This window comes from Nematolebias whitei, chromosome 5 (genome assembly GCF_014905685.2).
Source record: "Nematolebias whitei isolate Nwh7 chromosome 5, NemWhi1, whole genome shotgun sequence".
NCBI classification, from domain to species: Eukaryota; Metazoa; Chordata; class Actinopteri; order Cyprinodontiformes; family Rivulidae; genus Nematolebias; species Nematolebias whitei.
The window spans coordinates 21,161,449-21,179,933 of NC_056502.1; the positions used below are offsets into that span (position 1 = coordinate 21,161,449).

At 39.4% G+C, this 18,485-nt stretch overlaps 2 protein-coding genes across 4 annotated transcripts; both read left to right on the plus strand.

Annotated features, from left to right (window-relative positions):
* The first annotated feature begins 442 nt into the window (after positions 1-442).
* On the plus strand, positions 443-8,072 carry cbx3b (chromobox homolog 3b). Of its 3 annotated transcripts, none has more exons than XM_037677007.1 (5): positions 443-489; positions 3,660-3,800; positions 3,886-4,042; positions 4,921-5,069; positions 7,907-8,072. In XM_037677007.1, exons 2-5 carry the CDS (start codon positions 3,661-3,663, stop codon positions 8,025-8,027), a joined length of 567 nt encoding a protein of 188 aa, XP_037532935.1. In that variant the 5' UTR covers positions 443-489; position 3,660; the 3' UTR covers positions 8,028-8,072. The 3 variants fall into 3 exon arrangements, with proteins under 3 accessions (XP_037532935.1, XP_037532933.1, XP_037532934.1); XM_037677005.1 differs by lacking the exon at positions 443-489 and adding an exon at positions 2,186-2,398; XM_037677006.1 differs by lacking the exon at positions 443-489 and adding an exon at positions 2,527-2,599.
* A 2,713-nt stretch (positions 8,073-10,785) lies between these two features.
* On the plus strand, positions 10,786-12,324 carry snx10b (sorting nexin 10b). The gene is made up of 6 exons (XM_037677008.1): positions 10,786-10,900; positions 11,100-11,216; positions 11,295-11,395; positions 11,477-11,578; positions 11,728-11,937; positions 12,133-12,324. The coding sequence occupies exons 1-6, from the start codon at positions 10,868-10,870 to the stop codon at positions 12,260-12,262; spliced, it is 693 nt and encodes a 230-aa protein (XP_037532936.1). The 5' UTR covers positions 10,786-10,867; the 3' UTR covers positions 12,263-12,324.
* Positions 12,325-18,485: the final 6,161 nt, after the last annotated feature.

An 18,485-nucleotide genomic window follows, 5' to 3' on the forward strand; every position in this document is an offset into this window, starting at 1 on the left:
GATAGATAGATAGATAGATAGATAGATAGATAGATAGATAGATAGATTCAAATTCAGATATTCTTTATTGTCGTTCGCGCCACATGTGGTACATGTGGCGGAACAAAATTATGTACACAGGTATTATGTAAACACACACACACAAACATATAGTAATAAATATGTTGAACTTGTTAAATAAAATCTCATTAAGCTCCTTTAAAATAAATACAATGTTTAATAAAGTGACATTTGTGTTTATCTAGATTTATTTCATTGTAAAAATGCAGTAGCATAATACACTGCTCAAAATACTAAAGGGAACACCTAAACAAAACAATGTAACTCCAAATCAATCACACCTTTGTGCAATCAATGTCATCAGTTACAACCCTTGTTGTGAATCAGTTTCAGCTGCTGCTGTGCAAATGGAACACACAACAGGTGGAATGAGAGGCAAGTAGCAAGACAACCCCTACAATAGAGTGATTCTGCAGGTGGTGACCACAGGTCATTTCTCTGTTCTCGTCCTTTCTGGTTGAAATTTTAGTCACTTTTTCATTTTGTCAGTGCTGTCACACATAGAGGCATCATCAGTTGTTTTTTACAGCCCACTGAAGTTGCTCAAGTAGTGCAGCTAATCCAAGATGGAACATCAATGCAAGCGGTGGCAAGAAGATTTGCTGTGTCCCTCAGCACAGTGTCCAGAGCATGGAATAGGTACCAGGAGACAAGCCAGTACACCAGGAGACATGGAGGGGGCCGTAGGAGGGCTACAACCCAGCAGCAGGACTGCTACCTCGTCCTTTGTGCAAGGAGGAACAGGAGGTCCACTGCCAGGGTCCTACAAAATGAATTCCAGCAGGCCACTAATGTGCATGTTTCCACTAAAACTGTCAGAAACAGACTCCATGAGGGTGCTAGGAAGGCCCAACGTCCACATATAGGGCCTGCGCTTACAGCCCGACACCGTGCAGGATGACTGGCGTTTGCTAGAGAACACCAAAATTGACAGATTTGCCATTGGCGTCCTGTGCGCTTCACGGATGAAAACAGGTTCACACTGAGCACATGTGACAGACGTGACAGAGTCTGGAGACACCGTAGAGAATGTTATGCTGCCTGCAACATCCTCCAGCATGACCGGTTTGGTGGTGGGTCAGTCATGGTGTGGGGAGGCATTTCTTTGGATGGCCGCACAGCCCTCCATGTGCTAGCCAGAGGTGCCCAGAATACCATAAGGTACCGGGATGAGATCCTCAGACCCATTGTGAGGCCATATGTTGGTGCAGTGGGCCCTGGGTTCCTTCTTATGCATGACAATGCTAGGCCTCATGTGGCTGAAGTGTGTCAGCAGTTCCTGCATGATGAGGGCATTGATGTTATGGACTGCCCATTCCCCAGACCTGAATCCAATTGAGCACATCTGGGACATCATGTTTCAGTCAAACCACCAAGGTCACGTTGCACCACAGACTTTTCAGGAGCTAAACGATGCTCTAATCCAGGTCTGGGAAGAGATCCCTCAAGAGAACACCCACCGTCTCATCAGATACATGCCCAGGTGTTGTTGGGAGGTTATACAGACACGTGGAGGTCACACACACACTTACACTACTGAGCCTCATTTAGACTTGCCTTGAGGAATATTCACTGACATTGAATCAGCCTGTTGTTATTTTCCACTTTCATATTGGGTATAAATCCAAATCCAGATCTCCTAATAATTTTGATTTATGTTGATACTTTTTGTATTACTTTCTTCTCATTGAATTCCACTGTGCTAATAATAAAATTTGTCAATGAGAATATTTAATTAATTGAGGTCTAGGATGTATTATTTTAGTGTTCCCTTTAATTTTGTACATTTAAAAACAGATGTTATGCATTTCTTTATTTGTTTACTTGAAAGCCTTTTATCTTGACTGTAAGGACAGTGCGGCCAAACTGCTTAATAAAAAAAAAATAAAAAAAACTAAAAAAGCATTGTTCTGGTGAGCAGAACCCACAGACTGGAGAACACAACCCCTCAATCCTCTGTAGTGAGGGCAGCGCCGGACATCCGGGACAGGGTGAGGGAGTGTGGGGAGCATGGGAGGGGCGATCTGGGCGGACTGCTCTCTGATTGGTCGGTTGAGGTGCCCGTGCCCGCCTCCTCCTCTTTTCGCTTTCCTGGCATGACCTTTTTCCCTTGGCAACCACTTCCTCTGAGCATCAGCGGTGAACGGCCATCTTTAATGTGAACTCATTCATGAAAAGTTGTCCTGTTCATTTCAAACTCGCCGACCGACGACCTCTGCGTGAACTCACCGAGCGGCTGCCGAGTGACGGCGGGGGGCGCGCGGGCAGGAAACGCAGAGCAGCACCGCAGCAGTCACACTGTCCGCGGAGATAAAGTAAACATCGAGAGAGAGACAGCGTACGTTCACACGGCTCATCATCTCTTGATGTGGCGCATCACAGAGGCGCCATTTTACCCGTGTGTCTGCTGCTGTCTGTAACCTGAAGGGTCCTCGTGAACATGTCGCGTGATGCTCCAGAACAAAACGGCAGGTGGAGCGCTGTGAAGGACAGTCATCACTGCCATGTTGGAATATCAAAGCTGCTCCTGGATCTAAATGTTTGTTTTTAACATCAGAAATCTGACACTTTGATCTAATAGTCAGCGTGAACGCACTCAGCATTCACATTTTTATTTTTTACCTTGTGTAATTATTCACTTCTGAACACTTTGTGCTATTTAGCTTTTCATGTCTCAAAACCTCCAGCTCCTTCAGGAGATATGTGCTATGACTTGTTTTTTTGCAACTTACAAACATTTCCCCATAAAATACATTTAAATCCCTTTATTTACTTCAAATCCCGAGACCTGCTTTTAGCTACGTTTTAGATATAGCTTTTTGATAGTTTTAGCTAATCTTTTGATACATGTATATTTTAGCTAGTCATTTGCAACTTTTAGCTTCTAGCAAACATTTAGCTGTTGTCATTTTTTTCTACTTTTGTTACGTAAAATTTTTAGCTAGGCTTTTGACATTTTAACTTTTAGCTAGGCTTTAATAAATTTAGTCTTTAGATAGGCTTTTATTACTTTAAGCTAGGCTTTTGGTACTTTTCTGTAACCTTTTGTTATTTTTAGCAAGTCCTGCTAAATTTAAGTTTCTAGCTAAAATTTAGCTATATTTGGTTTTTAGCTGTCCTTTTGCAACTTTTTACTTTTAGCAAAGAGTTTGCTTCTCCTAGCTTTTAGCTGTTCTTCAGATACATTCAGCTAGCTTGGTCATTTAGAATTTAGCTACCCTTTTGCAACTTTTAGTTTGTTTTTTGCTACTTTTAGTTTTTGCCTTTTCTTGTTTTTAGGTAACATTTTGCAACGTTTAGGTGTTAGCAAGCCTTTTGCTACTTTTAGCTTCTAGTTACAATTTTGCTATATTTAGTTTGTAGCCTACTTTGTACTTTTAGGTAGTGTTTAGCTACTTTTCAGATTTTTGCCGCTTTTAGCTTCTAGCTGATGTTTGATGTATTTTAGGTTTTTGCTAATGTTTTGCTTCTTTTAACTTTATGACTTAGTTTCAGCTTCTCAAGCAGAGTCGTTCAGCACTCATCGTTCAATGCATTTTTGCAGAAACTACAGTTTTTCTAATCTTATACGTTATTTTTTTATCCGATCATCTCGGCAGAATGAGAAAGAAGCAGACCGCTAAACCGAGGAAGGCTGAGGAGACTGCAGAGGTCCAAGAGTTTGTGGTGGACAAGATAATCCGGCGCAGAGTGTCAAACGGCAGAGTGGAGTACTTCCTGAAGTGGAAAGGCTTCACAGAGTGAGTGAAGTTGTTGCACAATCAGCCTCTCGCCTCGTGTAGAGTGAAGGTTTCCTCCTAACCGAGCGCTCTTGTGTGCTCACAGCGCAGAGAACACGTGGGAGCCTGAGGACAACCTGGACTGTCCTGAGCTCATTGAGGAGTTCCTGAAAGACGCTCCTCTCTCAGAGGAGAATGAGGAAGAGCTAAACGGGCCACGGTTCATTCCCAAAGAAGAAATGACGGAGCAAGAGACAGAAATTGTGAGTGTGAGAAATGGAGAGGTGGAAGTTTCTGAGCATGTTGTTTCCTTGTTATTCAGAGAGCGGAACTATCTAACTTTGTTTAAGGAAAGAGAGCACACTTTACTATAATTCGATAAACATAAGACACTTTAATGTTTTGCTTGGAATTACTCAGAATCTGCATTTGAGTTGGGATCATTGGGCTGTTTGTTTGTTTGTTTGTTCCTGCTGCAGTTTTAAAGTTGAACATGAAACTAAATGAAGGTGGTTGGTTTTGTAACGCTCCTGAAAGTGAAAGTAGTTACTATTCCTGTTTTTTTTTTCTTTTGTTTTTAAGTACAGACGCCCATACCACTTCCTGTAAGGGCCCCATTTTCAAGGATTCAATAATATTTTATAAATAATTTGAGTTTGTAAACACTTAATAAACATTTCTAATGATTTATAAAACACTTCACATAATAAAGCAGGCTCACTATTTTTCAAGAAAAGGTGATTTAGTTTTCTTAATTTCATTATAGTTTGCATTTTAAATATGGAGCATGAGCATTTCTGTTTACAGAGTCTTTTGTTAGATAAAAGTATTTAGTTAAGAAATGAAGCTGATAAACTAGTAATAAACTGGAATTACCTGAATGAATAAACCTACAGCACTTGATCTTTCCAAATAGTAAGCCCGCTTCAACATATGAACAGGATTTTCTGTTTTGTTAAATGATTCAATGTTTTATAAAGTGTGTACAAACACGAGTTATGCATTTATAAAGCATTTATTCTTTATTAAGGAGCCCTTGTTTGGAAGTGGTTCCAAAAATCCATATCCAGACTGTCCTCGGTGTTGATGTGAAACTTTTTTATTTTAACTTCTGTTGCAACTTTTGTCTTTGCTCATGCAGTCCAGCGTGCAGAGCAGCAACAGCAGCAGCGTCCTCAGGTCAGATGGTGATCAGCCGGATGGCCCGGTTAACCTCAGCACCTACCTCGAGCCTGAATGCATCATCGGCTCCACAGACAGAAAGGGAGAGCTCATGTTCTTAGTCAAATGGTAACTCTGCTGCTTCCTCTTTAAGCTGAATATGAATAAACACCAGTGCATGGTTAATTATATGTATGATGTCAAGAAATAAAAAATATTTACACTTAAAGTATCAGATTATAAGACTACAGCAAACATGCATATAGAAGTGCATCAGATTTATGCGTTTCATATTTTTGTTGCAGAACAACTCGACATCAAAGTATATTTAAAGGCCTAGCATTCCTTTAATGAAGACATATCAAGCCCCACCTTTCAAGCCAGAGTTTTACACTAAAATCACCTTATGTCTAGAAATGACAAACTTACAGCCAATTTGGTTAAACCTTTAAAAAAATATGTGAAATCTCATGAGCTATTGTGGTATCTCACGTCGTCTGTTAGCGGTCATAGTGTGGGTTGTGAATTACTCGCAGCTACGACTGTACCAAATTTTAGCTTGGTCACTATAGAATCACTGAGGTGTAGCCTTGGAATGCACGATCCACTTTTTTCACTTCCGATCCGATACACACTGTTTGTTGTCGGTCGATATCAATTCGATACCACTCTGGTACAGAAAAACAGTGCTGAATTAACAAAAATGACTAAATCTTGTCATCTGGACCCATTTCTGAAACAGGTCCAGATGACATGATTTAGCCATTTTTGTTGTCTACCTGGATGTTTGAGCTTACAAACCCAGTGCTGAATTAACTTAAAACATTTGTTTGTTTTTTATGCAGACATGAATGTACTGAATTACTAATTTATTGAAAACTGCACCATAACAGCACACTTAAACACACCAAGAGCTTTACAAGCTTAGTCAAACATCCAAAAACAACACAGCTTTAATTTGTTCAGTCAGTACGCTAGCGCGCGACGTCACTCAGAGCACAAAGCATAGAATTAGAGAGAATAGATCTGCCCAGTCTTAGATCGGTTACACTGTCACCCATACCTGATCCAGAAGTTGTTTTTTTTCTTGATATCGGTACCGATATTTGTATCGGATCGGTGCATCTCTAGTGTAGCCATGTTTGTGGCTAAGGTTGAGCAGATGTGGCAGCCATCTTGAATTGGGTTGAGTAAAAAATAAAACTACCGTAATCAGTTGTAGTTTTAATTGATGTGTCTGTGGTTTATCTGGTCGGTCAAAGAGTTGAGCTAAATTAAACAAAACATGGGTTACAAGTCAGAGTTGTTGCTCAGGATTCAAGACGATTTCAGTTTTGTTTTTGGACAAATGACTCGATCAAGATTTTTTTTCTTAAACTTAGTTTGAACAAAAAAGAAGGAAGTTAACAAAGGCACTTTGAAGTAGCAAAAATTAAATAAATAAATAAAGTTTGCTGTCAAACCTCAACTTCCTAATGTGAATTAGTTTGTAGGCTGATAAAATGTGTGTTTCTGTATGAAGGGAACGGCATCAGTTCTTATCTCAATTGTATTTATTTACACCCCTTAAAAACAGCTGTCATACAGAAAACGTGAATAAGTGCAAAAAGATTCACAAATTTCAATCCGAGCTTTTTCAAATTAAAGGCCTCACTTCAGTTTTTTCACATCATCATTTAGACTTATACTGTGATCATAATAATTCAAATAAACATGCAGAATATGTCAAAACACTTTTAGATAGTTGTCAAGTAATTGTAAATAAATTAAAAATTCCAGTCAAACTTGAAATGCCACAGAACGTCACTGATTGGTTCTAAAACCAAAGAGTTATTTTATTGTCCAACAGAAGTCAGGCTGCTCTGTCACAAACCTTGTAGTGGTCAGACAGATCACTCATAAAGGTCATCGTTCACGAGCTCTGCTGCTCTTTTGATAGTAAACCTATTTTTAGTAGTGCAACAAATGTGTGGACTTTGGAAGGTGACGTAATTTGCCCTGCATGTTCACAACAGAAATAATTTAAAAAAATCAACAATATTAATTTTTGTCAGCCCTGAACAAACATGCTGAAACTGGCTAAATTTTTACTAAAATTAAATCCGTTAAACGTTTCCCTGTTAATTCCTGGATGTTTGCAGTCTTATGCTTCTGAATACTTGCTGCTATTTTAGCCGTTCATCTTTGAAAACGTTCAGCTCTTTCAGGAGATGGGTGCTGAGACTATTGTTTGTGCAACCTTTTTATTTTTTTCAAGGTTCTTTATTGTCATTCGCATCACACGTGGTACACGAGGTGGAATGAAATTATGTACTCAAGGTCCCCAAAAATAGCAACAATATAAACTATTAAAAAAATAAATGGTCTACAAGGATCTAAGATATACGTTTTTAAATATTTATTTTCATTTGCATTCCCCTCACTCTCTCACACACACACACACAGAAATAATTTTTTTAAGCTTTTAGCTTCTAGCTAACATTTTATTACAACTATTCATCTTTTGTTATTTTTAACGTTTGTCGAGCTTTTTGCTACTTTATTGTTTACCTAGTCCTTTGCTACTTTTAGTTAGCCTTTTGCTATTTTCAAATTTTAGCTAACCTTCCGGCTTTGATGCTACTTTTAGCTTCTAGATAGCATTTAGCTTCTTTTCACTTTTAGCAAATCTTTTACTACATTTAGCTTTTAGGTAGCATTTTGCTCCTTTTGGCTAGAGTTTTAACCTGTTCTTCTCTTTACATTTTAGCTACTGTCCTGCTTCTTTTAGCTTTTAACTCAGTTTCAGCTTCTGAAGCAAATGTAAACAGATTCACTCAGCGTTCTCACAGACTGTGCAGTTTCTTTTATAATGTATATTGTCGACTCAGCGGTATTAGAAGTAACTGAGGTCTAAGCTGTCAGAAGTGTGTGCTGCTGTTGAAAATGTGAGGCCCTCTCAGCGTTTTCCTTCTCTCCCCCCTCAGGAAGAACTCTGATGACGTCGTCCTGCTGCCGGCCCGTGAAGCGAGCGCCAGGTGTCCCCAGGTGGTCATTGACTTCTACGAGCAGAAGCTGAGTTGGCACGATGGAGATGAGGAGCAGTAAAAAAAAAAGCCCCACAAACAATAACAAAGTGGGATGTGATGTGAAGGACATGTAAGCAGCAGTGCTTCCACCTAAAGCTTAGTTTAACCTCCATCAGCTGACATGGCGTGAAGTCATGCCCCGCTCCAGGCAGAGTTTCAAACTCTGGCAGGTGCAAGATCCTCAACGGGAAGGAATTAAAGCGCTCTCAGCCCTGTGGTGCTCAGGAAGGTCAACAGAGCAAAATAAAAACAACTTGTGTACAGAGCAGCTGACTTGACCTGTTGCAGCTTTTATCTTGTCATTATGTAGCAGACTCGATCACTGTGGACATGTTTATAGTAATTTAGTTTTTTAATCCTTTTTCGCAACGAGTATCCTGTGAGGGATGTTTAGTTTGTTCTTTGTTTCATTTTAGTGAAGCAAGCTGGTCATTCTGTACCTTTAGTGCTAAAGGTTGTTGATCCTGTTTGAAATATAACCGTGTGGTGTCAGTTCACCTTTATTGTGTGTTTGTATGAACCTTGTGATTGATTTGAAATGGAGGGAAAATCGAATATAATTCAACTGCCTCTATCTTCTCTATTATGTTTGTAACTACTCAAATATTTGGTGCTTTAACCCACAGTGAGTCCTGGTCGAACTGTTCAAACTATTTTTTTTTTTTAAGTCTAATGGAGAATTTTGCATCCATTGAACATTAAACTGTGTGCTCGTGTAACGAGGAGGATATTTGTTAAATGTAGCACTGTAGTTATAAGACTGGGCCATTGTCGTTGATTGTAATGATCCAGTTTTGTGTATTTAATTGTATTTTGATGTCACTGATGTGGGGTTAAACATATCACATGTCTGTTATTGGACACCCAGCTGAAGGTTGAACCTCTTTAAACATATTTGTACTGAGCTACTGTAACTGTTGACCATGGATCTGTGAAAGTATGTGAATTAAAAAACAAAACGTGAGGTTTTTGTTGCCAATTTTGGAACTTTTATAAAAGCCTATTTAAAATTTAGGACATTCCTTAAATGACTATTTGTTGCCCGCCTCCATCCATGCCACTGTTTCAAACTAAAGTCCCTTTACGTTGAGAAATAATAGTTACATCCGTTTGGGTCCAATCTTGAAAATAACACTTTGTGCAGTCTTAAAACGATAAAGCAAGATCTTGTACAATCATTTAGCTCTCTTGAGTATGAGTTGGTAATGACTTGACTATCACTACTCTATTCTAGCCTAATATCTAAAATAAGCTATGTTATAACCACTTTTGTGTAGACTACAATCAATAAGCAGGGGCGGCCATCTTGAATTGGGTAGTCTCCAAAAGATAATTAGTTACAGATGAACTGATATTTTGGAAACAAACAGGGTTGAGTTAAACAAATCTTGCAAAGCTCTCACACAATTTGTTAGTGCTCCGAGAATGTGTTGGGGAAACTCAGCTACTATCAATGAATTTTAGCTCAGTATCTGTAAAACTGACTTAAGTCGTAGCCATTTGTGTGTTTTAAAACATAAATTGGAATTGATAGACACCTTGAATTGGCTTGATCCAAAAACTTAACTTTTTTGAAGATGTATGTGTATTGATTAATTTGTGAACATTTCATCGATGTTCATCTAGTGGTTCATGAGTTTTTTGCTAACAGACGCAGTGTAGTCTCAGTTCAGTTTATTTATATAGCGCCAAGTCACAGAAGTTGTCTCAGAGCACTGAACAGAAACATTCATATAAAATAATAATTTAACATTATTTATCAGAGGAGTAGACTGCTTTGAATTTAAAACCATCGCAGAACTCGTCTTGAGCAAGCATGAAGGTGACAGTGGAAAGGAAAAACTCCCTCATGAGGAAGAAACCTTTAGCAGAACCAGGCTCAGGACAAGCGTCCATCTGCTTCGACTGGTTGGGTTTGAGAGGAACAGATACACAATGGCAGGTCAAGAATCACATGTTAAGACAGAAATGGTATCAAATGAAAACGATTCAATTTTAACAATTCATTTAAGGAAATGAGGCCAATTTGTCCTCCAGTAGTCTAATCTTATAGCAGCATAACAAGCCAACCCTAACTATAGGAGTTATCAAAAAGGAAAGTCTTAAGCCCAGTCTTCAAACTGGACAATGAGTCAGCCTTATGGACAGAAACTGGAAGTTGGTTCCACAAGAGAGGAGCCTGATAAATAAAAGATCTTCCTCCCATTCTGCTCTTGGAAACTCTAGGGACCGCGAGTAAGCCTGCAGTCCGAGAGCGAAGTGCTCTGTTGGGAAAATATGGAACAATAAGATCTTGAATATAAGTTGGGGCTAGGTTGTTGAGAGCTTTGTAGTCTAATGGCTAAAGGCAAAGTTTTAAACATTGATCTTGTTCAATCTGTTAGGATCAGAGTTTGAGTTGGGAATGGCTCTCATCTACTACCAAAACAAATTTGAGCTGAATATTTGCAAAACTGACAGAGTTATAGCCATTTCTGTGTTAGGTGAGGTAGCCATCTTGAACGGCGTTGACTCTAGCAGTTAATTATTTATCTAATGCTTATTTTCTGCTAGTGATCAGTAGTTGCTGAGACATTTTTCTAATCTGACAAACATGGTCTCCCACCTGTCTAATTCAGCTGTAGATAATAAATGTTGAAGCCTCAGATGTTGGGATTGATTCCAGATAAAACGTGGTGTTTTGTAGTATTTGTTTGACATTTACTAACTGGGGAAGGGCTTAGCTTGGTCTTGTGACTTTGTTTGGAAACCTTTGCTCCTTGGCTGTGTAAGTGAAAAGAAGAGGCAAAAAGCTGAACACAACACAATCTGTCTATAGTTAGAGGTTGCTGACTTTCAGATATTTGGACATTTTGGACAATGAAAGAAGGAACAAGCAGAACTGCAACTCGGGTAAATCTGAACTTAATGTTTTTGTTTTTTTTAAAAGACCCTAAAAATCCCCCTGATTTTGTCCTAAAAACATGTTTACTTTTATATGGGCTTAAAATATAGCCACATTGGATTTTCCACTGCTGGCTTGTGTGTGTTTGTCATTACACTTCCTCAATCTGCCCATAAAAGCCTTCCTTTTTGTGTTTCAACACTTTAGTTCAGTGTCTCTCCTGCCGTCACCATGCAGCAGGCTGTCAGTGTTTGGGTTCGAGACCCGCGGATACAGAAGAACGACTTCTGGCATGCCTACATGGACTATGAGATTTGCTTACAAGTGAGTATAATGGCAAAGAGCGTAAATTAAATTTCTGTATTTGTGATGTTTGCGTGACACCCGCACCTCCTGTTACAGACCAACAGCGTTTGCTTTACCAAGAAGACCTCAGGGGTGAGGAGGAGGTACAGTGAGTTTGTGTGGCTCAGGCAGAAACTGATGGCAAATGCACTGCTAATGTAGGCAACTCTTAATAACAAATATTTGGTTGTTTTTGAAACTCCCCCTTGCTAAATCGTGCCTATAATTTTCCTTTGTAGGGTAAATCTGCCAGATCTGCCTCCAAAAAATCCTTTCTTCAGCCTGAACAATGCAAGTCAGATCATAGATCGCATGAAGGGACTCCAGAGGTTTTTAGAAGAGTAAGAAAATATGAACTTTGATATATCGCAAATATCATTCAGCTGCTGTTTCCAAGAACTCCACATCACATGACTGTTGTTTTCACTTCCAATGGCAGTAAAAAAAAATGCTACCCACAGCAACCCTTAACACGTGATTCTCTTCCCAGAATCCTTCAGAACCCTCTGCTGCTGTCCGACAGCTGCTTGCACCTCTTCCTGCAGTCTCAGCTCAGCGTGGCCAAGATAGAGGCCTGTGCTGCGGGAAGGACCAACTTCTCTGTGGCCCAGGCGGTCCAGCGCAGCGGTCTGAGGAGATTCCACTCAGAAGAGGACATACAGAAGGACACTAGCACGTCCTGCGACTCTGACTCAGATAGGTACTGTCATTCTGTGCTTTACCCAAACTTGTTAGGGAAGTGCAGATCAGAACTGAAAAAATCCACTATTTCAAAAACCCTGCATCTAACCTTATGTTGGGAAATAGTCCCTACTGGGTTTTCTCAAAATGGATTATAATAAATATATCTGATTTCCATGCACTGTAAAACTTTGTTCTTGTTTTGTTTTTCCAGCTCATACTGTAGAGATCCAGTGCAAAAGATCAAGGGCTTGGCAATACAAAAATCCAGGAGTGCAGCTTTACTTGATCACATATCGACGTGTCAAGAGGAGATGTCCAGCTGCTCATCTGGGTCGACGTAAAAACTTTGTCATATTACAGGAAGAATGCTGAACCCTAAAAATCCTTTTTTTATATATTTTTCATGGGATCTGAGATAACACTGACTGATTCCTCTGTACCATGGACATGTTGATAATGCTACTTGACTGGTCTGAATTATTAATAAATCATCCTGGCTGATATGGTAATTTAGGCTTCAAGCAAGTGTAATAAAGACCTAGTATTTTGTGAAGGAATGCATATCACCTGATGTCTTTTATATTAAATGTATGGTGAGAAGGGACAGTTTTAGCTGTTCTGCTCAAACCTGGTAAATGACTTTATGTGCGATCGCATGCAATAGTGTAAGACCTCACACAATTTTCAAGGTCTCAAAGTATGTGTTGAGGATGATTCTCAGCTACTACCTCGTCAAAATTAAGCTCAAAAGTTATAAAATTCACTGAGTTTGAGACATTTTTGTGTTGGCTAAAATGGTGGCCATCTTCATTGGGCTGACTCCAAAAGAGAGTTTTAGGCAAATACCCAATGATTAATTTCTGAAAGTTTCAGTAAAATCAGTCTAGTGGTTCATTAGATATTTTGCTAACATGACATATACACTGACAAAAACACTATCTCCTTTTCATTTTTGGCCACGTGCAATAAAAAATTCCTTCCTGAATTCCTGTGATGTATTTTGTCCAAACGGCATCAAATCTGCTTTAATGCCCCTGAGGGTGGCAGTGTTACCACAGTTTACTTATCATCATGTAACTTGTCTTCAGTCACTTCATAAAACAAATTTTACAGAAGGAACATGAACTGTGGTCATTCCTACCATATGTGCATATAAGAGTTGAAATTTCAAGCAGTGACAGCTAACGTGAGTCCCACTTCCAATAAAGTGTGAGGTGTGGCGAAGCTTGTCCTCTGGTGGTCACTGCAGAACGACTGGTGTAAATGGGGTCCCTGCAGAGTTTCACATCCCCCTGTCAGGTTTTGTGACTACTGGGAGGTCCTCTGGGATCCCAGTGGACACACTCCTGTCTGAGAGGACTAGCAGTTGGACAGCCAACATGACTCCCCTGCTGAGCAAAATGCCAGCTGAGTTGACAAGTCACCCTTTTTGTCTGTCCGCCTCGCTTTGTGTTGGTATTAGTTAATAGCGTGTTCGCTGCAGTCATTTCTCACTGTGTTTGTACATGATGAGTGTGCTGGCACCTGAATTTACACTGCCATGCTTATTCACTGGTCACTAAACAGACTGAAGGCAAGCCAACACGTCTGCACAGTTAATTAGACAGAGCTGTTTCACTTTGCACCAGCGGAGCAGTTCATTATGAATTCACTACAGCAAGAGTCAATGACACTGTCCCTCTTTTATGCTTGGACTTATGCTAAGGTAAGCAGAGAGGAGACATTAGGAGCAGGGTGGATGGTCAGTGGAAGGATGTGATGTTGGCACCTTTCCTTAAAGGAGCAGTACTGACCTTTTGAGCGAGGTTCTGTGAAAGAGAATTAACAGTTTGAAAACAAAACAACTTCTGTTTTGTTAGTTGAAAACGGTCCATTTCATGACATGGATGGTTGAGGACCTGGATGCACATATATTAATATTAACAAATAATATCTTACCTGTTGTAGATGGTGCTTTAAATGATTTTAAGTTTGGAGAAAGTTTCATTCTGACCAGATTGAACCGAGGCCAGGTTCAAAGAGAATTTGTTACAAGAAAAAATACTGTATGTATGTATGTAAATAAATAAACAAATAACTAAATAAATAAAATCCTGAATCTTGTGTTGATGGTAAATTGTGTCTAGCATTTGCCGCATCTCATTCATATGGCAAAAAGTTTAGTCGGCCTGTAATTCTACACAAAAGAGTAAAAAATGAGACTTCTTGTTACATGATTATCTAATTTGACAAAAGGTTTTTTTGAGAGCTTTCAAAGAAATTAATTTTTGACAACTATTGGGTTGGTTGTCCTAAATTGGCTGCAATTTCTTGTTCTCCATCAAGGTTAAGCTCAAATATATTTGCACTTTTCAAAAACACTTCAATTTTTGAATTGATTTATTGTGTTCAAATTAAATATCAATTACACATATTCATATCATTTAATGCTGTTATAAAGTGTATAGTATTGCCTAAGACAGCAACATCGGGATTCTTTTGGAATATCATAAGGTAAAATTAGGAGACTTGTAAAAAATGCAGATTTTTTATAAACTGGCAGAAACAATAGAGCTATAGAGAAACATGCTATAGTAAAACAAAATGAAATATCCTGTGAGAGCTCAGTATTTGTTACCAGAGCAATGTATCTGCAGTAGAATGAAACATGTAAACATTGATCTGTTTGGGATTATCGACCTTTTTTAATGGTCTGTGACTGAGGTCCACTGGCTGGTAACCTGCTGAGCCTGTTAGAACAACTCTGCTGCCAATGGAAAACTCAAGACAACTTTGGAATCATCAAGCTGGTTTCTGCACTAAAAACTCAAAGCTATATGGGCCCCCAAAAATCAAAAGATGGGGAAAAAAAACTAGTGGTTTAGTGAAATTATTTGGTGTTTCTAAGGTGAGGTTTTAACTGAACAACCAAAAAAGTTAGAATTAAAACAAAATGGCAGAAAAGTCCAACTCATTACTTCAAACTATCCTCGTGTTTTGCCCGATGGCATTGTCTTTTGATGCATTTGAGTCAGTTTTTTTGTGGTTGATGGAGTCGAGTTGTCAAACATGTAACAATAAAACATCTCTACATCTTTTCTTACTGGAGAACAAGTGTTCCCTAGCAAGCTAAAAAAACAAAACAAATGAAGGTATTGAGGAAGATATGCTCCAGTGGAGGCAAATTACAGATAAATCAGAGACTGCTCATGCATTTTAAGTGCCACATTATACAGAACCCATTAGTAGCAGATAGAAGCTCAGCACAATTTAAAATGTTAAATCTCTTTGATTGCAACTATGCAGAATCAAGAGTCAATATCAGACAATCTAAGTTAGACAGATAGGAGATGAGATCTAAAGAATTTAGTGCCGACTCAAACATTAGCACTTGTCATACAGTAAGTACACAGAATACAAGCAGAAATGCCAAATTCTTACAGCTGTGTACCTTCTTATATGTACATGAAGCTGCACTATCCCTGTCAAAAAAACAAAGAGTCACTAATCTGGGAGTGATAATGGACCCTTCCCTGAAACTTAACAATCACGTAAACATGATTGTTAAATCATGTTTCTTCCAACTGAGGCGGCTGTCTAAACTGAAGCCCATATTGTCCAAAAATAACCTGGAGACAGTAATACATGCATTCATTACATCTAGGCTGGATTACTGCAATTCACTTCTGTTTGCTATCAGTCAAACCTCCATTGCATGACTACAACTGGTCCAGAATGCTGCAGCCCGATTTTTAACCAGTACAGGCAAAAGAAAGTACATTACACCAGTTTTGGCCTCACTGCACTGGTTACCGGTTCACCTTCGAATCCAGTTCAAAATACTCTTGTATGTCTACAAATCGCTGAACAGTGTCGCCACCCCATCTCTCTGATTTGCTACAACCGTATGTCCCTCCACATTCCCTGAGGTCAGCGGACCAATTGCTCCTCACAGTTCCAGGAACTCGTCCTAAGTGCAGAGGTGACAGGGCCTTCTCTGTAGCAGGACCAAGACTTTGGAACGAGTTACCTCTGCTTGTCAGACTGGCCCCCTCCCTCTCTGTTTTCAAATCCTGTTTAAAAACTCACTACTATTCAGTAGCTTTCAACACCAAAGGATCTGTGTTTTGAACCGGTACGCCCCACACTGGTTTGCCGTCATGTTTATTATCTGCATCGTTTTTATGTCTAGATTCTGATTTACTTCATTTTGTATATTGCTTTGTTGTCGGTTGTTCTGTCTGTACAGCACTTTAGTTGGCCTTGTCGCTGTTTTAAGTATAAATAAAATGGTATGGTATGGTATGGTATGAAGCAGCGCCACGTTAATACCGTATTTTCTGCCGTACATGTCGCATCACCTTATATGTCGCATCAGTCCAAATTTGTCTAATAAAGTGGAAAAATCCATAAATATGTCGCTTTGCCAAATAAGTCGCATCTATTATGCATCACCGCTGACGCATTGCGTTTGTTACATGTCACTCCTGACAACACGGAAATGTGGGCTGGTGTTGTGCCAAAAATCGACTGGTGACCAAATGGCAGCCAAGGGAGCATTCACGGGAGGACCTTAACAAGAATTTAACAAGATTAACACTTAAAAACAATTATTTATTTGCTCAAAATTATGGCTCAGCAGTGTTACTTTTGCTTAATAAATGCACTTTGACGGTCAAATCAGCTGCATTTCAAAAGCCGATATGCGGAAGTACGAGCGTGCAGAGGGACGAGTCGCTGTGCATTTCTTTGAAATTTAACAAGATAACCACCTAAAACCATTTATTTGCTTGAACGAAATTATGACAAAAGTGTGTCTCATTTGAACTTTTACTTAATAAGTGCACTTTGACGGTCAAATCAGCTGCATTTTGCCAGGGTGGCACAGCAAAATGAAACTAATTTGATGGTTACGCCAAGCTAGCTGGACAAGGTGGAAGACTACGGCAAGCCGATTGTGTCATTAATAGCCACTTTTACCTATTACATGACACAACGGCATGCCATACTCTCGAGTGGCATATAGGGGCTGAAAATGGTAGCGTTCAATATTTTCAGTCCGAATGAATGAAAACAGTCATATCTCAGCCAAAATTTGGTTCATAAATATGGGAAAAAAATCCATGAATAAGTCACTTCATGTATAAGTAGCAGGGCATGTAAATTATGCAACAAACTGCGACTTATAGGCCAAAAATACGGCCCCTGCCTTAATCAAAATGCTTTGATTCAAGGCTGAAACACTTTGTCTCTCAAATGTCACATTTGTAAATGCAATGACATCAGTCATTCATCAACGCCCACAGTCCTATCTGTCCTCAGTTATGCATATATATCTCTGTGTGTGTGTGGATATAGGAATTACTTAGAATGGGCATGATCGCTATACTAAAACCAGCAATAAATTCCCCTCTCGGGTGGAGGCTTTTCTGGGTGGAGTTTGTATGTTCTTTCCATGCATGTGTGAGTTTCCTCCCACAGACCAAAAACATGCATGTTAGGCTGATTCTACATTGTTCCTAGGTGTGAGTGAGAGAGTGAATGGTTGTTTGTCTCCTTTGACTCTATGTGTCCCTGTGATGGACTGGAGACCTGACCAGGGTGTCCTCAGCCTCTTGCACAGTGATGGCTGGATATGGGCAACAGTGACCCCCGTGATCTGAAAAGGAAGAAGTGGGTAAAGATAATGGATGGATGGATCATTCCATCTCTTGCAACCTGAGCTGCTCAAATTAGACCCTCTGCCTCATGCCTGAGGAAGAAAAGGAGAAGCTGTTTGTAAATTTAACACTCAATGTAAATACAGTATAAAGGTTGACATAAATACAGATATGATCAATATATTTGCTCATCATTACATGAAATTGTGTCCCATCTTCTATGTGTCACAGGATCAAGTCCCTCCAGACTCGTGTCAAGTTATGGATGAGGAATTAGCAGAGTGAGAGCTCTTTGGTCAGACCCAGAATAGAGACTCTACAAGCGATGGCACCGAAATGACAACAGCGTAGGGAAATGGAGGTGTTGAGGGCATCATCTCCAGGGGGCTTCTGAGCCTCACTGCCAATGTGTATAAATCAGCAGGCAGCTCACAGCTGCAATGAGGTAGAAAATAAAAAAAACATAAAAACGTCGGAGTGAAATAAGAGGCGAAGGGAAATTTTTTTATGACGAGTCTAAATTCTCCTTGCTCTGCTGTAGATCGGGTGATCAGCTCAGCTTGTTTTTCAGAAACAGTCCATCATCTCAATGTCTACATGTAGCCATAAATGAGTCAAATTACACCAGATGCTATTCATAATGAGTATTCTGGATTTGCACAATATGCGCTCAGCAAACACTGATAGAGCTGTGTCAAATTCATTGATATGCACATAAAATGATGCACAACCTGTTTATAGTCTGAAGCCCTGACTGAAACTAGGTTGGAAACACATTATCATTTGGAACCAGTGGAAAAATTAACATATCTATCTATCTATCTATCTATCTATCTATCTATCTATCTATCTATCTATCTATCTATCTATCTATCTATCTATCTATCTATCTATCTATCTATCTATCTATCTATCTATCTATATA